General features: G+C 32.7%; 1 protein-coding gene across 1 annotated transcript; it reads right to left on the bottom strand.

Moving 5' to 3' along the window:
* On the bottom strand, positions 1–2,998 carry LOC114762047 (cathepsin B-like protease 2). The gene is made up of 11 exons (XM_028951499.1): positions 2,900–2,998; positions 2,594–2,653; positions 2,294–2,374; positions 2,020–2,176; positions 1,888–1,892; positions 1,725–1,799; positions 1,482–1,607; positions 1,062–1,280; positions 536–649; positions 401–436; positions 1–311 (listed from the first exon to the last, which is right to left on the bottom strand). Exons 1-11 carry the CDS (start codon positions 2,951–2,953, stop codon positions 171–173), a joined length of 1,068 nt encoding a protein of 355 aa, XP_028807332.1. The 5' UTR covers positions 2,954–2,998; the 3' UTR covers positions 1–170.
* Between the last annotated feature and the right edge of the window lie 1,228 nt (positions 2,999–4,226).

Below are 4,226 nucleotides of genomic sequence, written 5' to 3'. Positions count from 1 at the left end.
TTTTAACTACTCACTTATCATTGAGATTTTTTACAAGAATCTTTCTTGATCGTAATTTAATTTTTCGTACATTTTGTTCACGTTCTTGCAATAATAGCACAAGTGCAGAACATGAAGGGCAGGGGTGTTTAATATACCTGCAGACTGCAGAACCTGGTTAGGTTATATGGTTACATTGAGAACGACACATAGCCATCAGCATCAACGTCAACAACCTCTGTGACGAGGTTTTTGGTGGAGGGCAAACCAGCAACAACATCTTTTTCAATGCCACACTCATTGGTCCCTCTTCTCATCTTGAAGTAACCATCCTGCACTTGGATTAAAATTTATGATTAAAAAAGGCATAGACATAATACGATCTAGTTCAATTCACGAAGGAATGATTGAAGAAGCATACATCTCCCCAACTTCTATTCCACTGATTCGCAAGGAGCTGAAAAAAATGATCAAGATCAACAAACATGGAATTCTGCTAATATATGAGGCTGCAAAAATTCAAGGGTCTATCATAATAAGGAATGGATTAGCGTACCCAGTAGTCCTCTCCATCATTGGTTGTTCCCCACCCAATTAGCTTTACAGCATGACCTCCTAGTGAGTCCCCAGTGATGTGTTTGTAAACTCCTGATTTATAGTGAGCAAAATCCTATAAAGGACCAAATGAGTAATGATTATCACAACGCTAACAGATTTGCTTGTGACTACTCCAACCACAAGAGAAGACTAAAACACAATCTATTTGTTTGATGTCCTGAGATTGGAGTTTGCATTTTGCTGCGGGTCATCAGGAGCAACCTGTATGCTTTATTTTGATTTTTGCAGCTAAGTAGTTGTTGTTTATGTAAACTAATTTCAGCATCTTGCGACTTACAACTCACCTAAATTGATAATTTGTAGATGAAACAATAAACAATATATAAAAACAATTAAAAAAGTTAAAGCTGGCTAACAATTGGTTTTATGTATGCGAAAAGTAGGAAATAAATTTTCTTAAAAAATTATTACATTGAAGTTGCAGCAATTCAATCATAAAAACATACTTAACAGCCATCATTTACCTCATAAACAGTGAACGAGACCTCAACTGGCCCATTTTTATAGACTTCTGCCATGATATCATAGGGATCTGAATTGATCCTATATGCATTGACACTATAATGTTTTGACTTTCTCCAAAAGTGGTTCCGATTCACACACTTCCTGACACACTTGGGAGTAGGATATCCAGGCTCACAACCAGGATGAGAACAGCCAATATCATCAAAGTATGGGTCACACTGATACATTTAAACATTGTTTGTAATAAGACAGTGCAAAGGCAGGAATATGAGGCTGAGATTAAACAGAAAATTCTTCAATAAAATTTCAGCGGCAAATAAAGGTAAGATCCAACTGAGGACTCTTGAATTTTCATCTCCAACCACTTTATATGAATTTTACCAAGAGGAAATAATAAGGGAGAATTGGAAACTCCTGACCTCTTCAGTGACAACACCGTGATGGACTAAGTATCGCCATGCAAAGAGAGGATACCCCCCGTTACAGCCAGACCCACACAAAAATCCACAGCATGCAAGGAGGTCATTAACAGAGAGAGATATGTTCTGCAATTAAAACATTTAAACTACAAAATCTGAAGGAAGAGAGAATAGACTACAAATTTGAGAAGGTAAACACCCAACACAAAGTAACCAATATAAAGTAAAACAAAAGCCAGTTACCATGCCAAAATGAATGCAAAAACGATCTGACAATGATTCAACAGCACCAAATGCCCAACAAGAACCACAGTGACCCTGAACAATCAGCAAATAGACCTGCTAAGAATTTTGTTTAACCTTCAATCTATAAAAAGTTGTTGCGTTGAAAAGTGAACGGAGTTACCTGATCTGTAATCAGGAAATTATTCACCATTCCATGCATTTATCGAGGAAAGAGATGAGTGAGCACTTTGTTCCAAATTAATCAGTTATCTAAGAATACAATAATATCAAGGAGAAGGAGCAAGTAAACAACCTAGAATTCTTCCAATAGTGCTACACTGAGACCAAGCTGTTCTTGCGTCAAACTCATTTGGTAACTTCAATGATTTTGAATGGGTTACAACGGGAGTACTACTCAGATCATGTTTAGGTGTTGGTTTGACTCCAAGAAGCTGCTTAAATTGTCCAACCTGTAAATGAAGATTAGATCTTGGGAACTTGAAGCTTATTGCAAAATCAAATATGTGCAAGCGAAAACTGCGTTAAATGGTGAAGAGAAAACAGGTCAGGGAAAGTCGAATGCTAACAGTGTAATTAGAGAAACGAGGATTCATGGCAGCCTCCCATCCTGCCGCAGGATTTTCATTAATCTGCTTAGCGATTGACTCCTGCACGGCAATATCTAAAGTTTAGCATACCATTTGACCCAAATACAAAATACTCACCCTAAAAAGCAAAAGGCAATACTATCTCAGGTGATAACACCATTCCCGTATCAGAAATCTGGTTGAGTAAGAAATTTTTATGACTGGTATTGGGTCGTTAGGAACAGTTTATCTCAGGCGCTGAGCATAAAAGGAGATTTGCTTGCATGGAATGGAAATTACCTGAAGAATATGAGAATTGAGCTTGAAACTAGAAATTTTTTCTGCTTCAGCCTCAATGATCTGTTAACAACATATGATTTCTTTAGTCCCTAAAGTGATTTCATAGCATCGCTTGACCAATAATTTGCACCTAAAATAAGTTAAGACACTCGTAACAAGAAAGCAAGAAAAACCCAAGCACGGGAATTTTATTTTCATCAATTACAAAAACACTAGAGGAGAAATCAAATCCACAGAAATTCAATCAAAATAGCAAATAATAATATCGTAAAAATCAGGAACAGGGGAGCGAAAAATGAGAAATACCACGACGGAGAAGGCCGAAAACAAAGCGAGCAGAGGGAAGAGAGCAGAAGCCATTTCCCTGCCTCCGGGTGAAGCAAGCCTAATGAGGTACGATCTAAAGACTGAAGCCTAGATGTTCGCCAATAAGGGATTGGGTTACGCTGATCATGATCTGAATTTCGAGAATAATTTTGTTTGGGATCAAAATCATCGATAAAATTAAATTAAAAGTAGTAAGAAAAATTGCGTAATGTCACCACTAAAAGCTAGTTAAAATTAATGTAAGATAGTTAAATTAATAGACTCAGTTCAAAAAACATGTAACTTATTTTCTTAAAACACTCTTATTTATAAGGAGGGTTAATGAAGGAGAGTGGGGAAAAAAGAGATGAAAGAAAATTAGTGAAAAAAGATGCAACAGAAACATATAATTAATTACAGATAAAAATAAAAAATATATATTAAATGTTCAGATAAATCTAAAATAATGCTCATAAAAAAATCAAGTTCTTTCAAAGATCTAATACTTATATTTTGTGCTAGGAAAAAAAAGTAATACTCTGCTTATATTTTGAATCGAAAAGAGTATAATAAATACAATTTTAAAAATAATTTTAGCTATCAACATTAATTTAGGCCTATTCGATGGACATGATAGTCAATCAACTTAATTTTAAATTAAAAATTATTTAAATTTTATTGGAATGATATAAATGTACTTTTTTTTTTTGAAATTTTTAACTTAAAGAGATACTCCTTTAATCTTATTTATAAGGTAGGGAAAAAATATTTTTCTTCGTGTTATGTATAAGTCACTTCACAAATTTCTATTTTATCCTTCATTCATTATAATATAAATAATTTTTTAAAAAATATATATTAAATAGAGTTAAAGTTAAAAAACTATTATATTTTAATAAAAAGTTAATACATTTTAAAGTTTTTCTTGATTTTTCTAAAATACGCTGAAAATGTCTTATAAATAAAATCGGAGAAGTATATTATGCTCTTTCTTGCATTTATTATAAATTTCAAATAACCAATTTGTCATGACAAAACATTAATTAAAATCATTTAAAAACAATAATTAGGTAAAATATATACTTGAAAAATTCCCAAAAAAAATACTTTTAAAATTTCGAAATCCTAAATCAAGATTCACTCCAAAAATATGTTGTTATTTACTTTTCAAATATTATCAATTATTATTAAAATATAGTAAGTAAGACTGATTTGGAATTTTGAAATTTAAATGTATTTTTTTTGGCATTCTTCCTATATACTTTTGTTTCAAAATATCCCTTTATAATAAATGAAAAAAGATTAAAAAAAATGAAAGGAAAAAATA

The sequence above is a fragment of the Neltuma alba genome, unplaced genomic scaffold, assembly GCF_004799145.2.
Source record: "Neltuma alba isolate B1F8T4 unplaced genomic scaffold, ASM479914v2 tig00011182_pilon, whole genome shotgun sequence".
NCBI classification, from domain to species: Eukaryota; Viridiplantae; Streptophyta; class Magnoliopsida; order Fabales; family Fabaceae; genus Neltuma; species Neltuma alba.
Note: the sequence above shows the minus strand (reverse complement) of the source record. Positions and strands in the feature narration are given on the sequence as shown.

Coding starts and splice junctions, on each gene's coding strand:
- LOC114762047 (XM_028951499.1), bottom strand. CDS start 2,953: ATGGCTTCTGCTCTCTTCCCTCTGCTCGCTTTGTTTTCGGCCTTCTCC. Junction 1,281..1,481: donor ACGGTGTTGTCACTGAAGAG/GTCAGGAGTTTC, acceptor TAAATGTATCAG/TGTGACCCATACTTTGATGA. Junction 312..400: donor GGAATAGAAGTTGGGGAGAT/GTATGCTTCTTC, acceptor ATCCAAGTGCAG/GATGGTTACTTCAAGATGAG.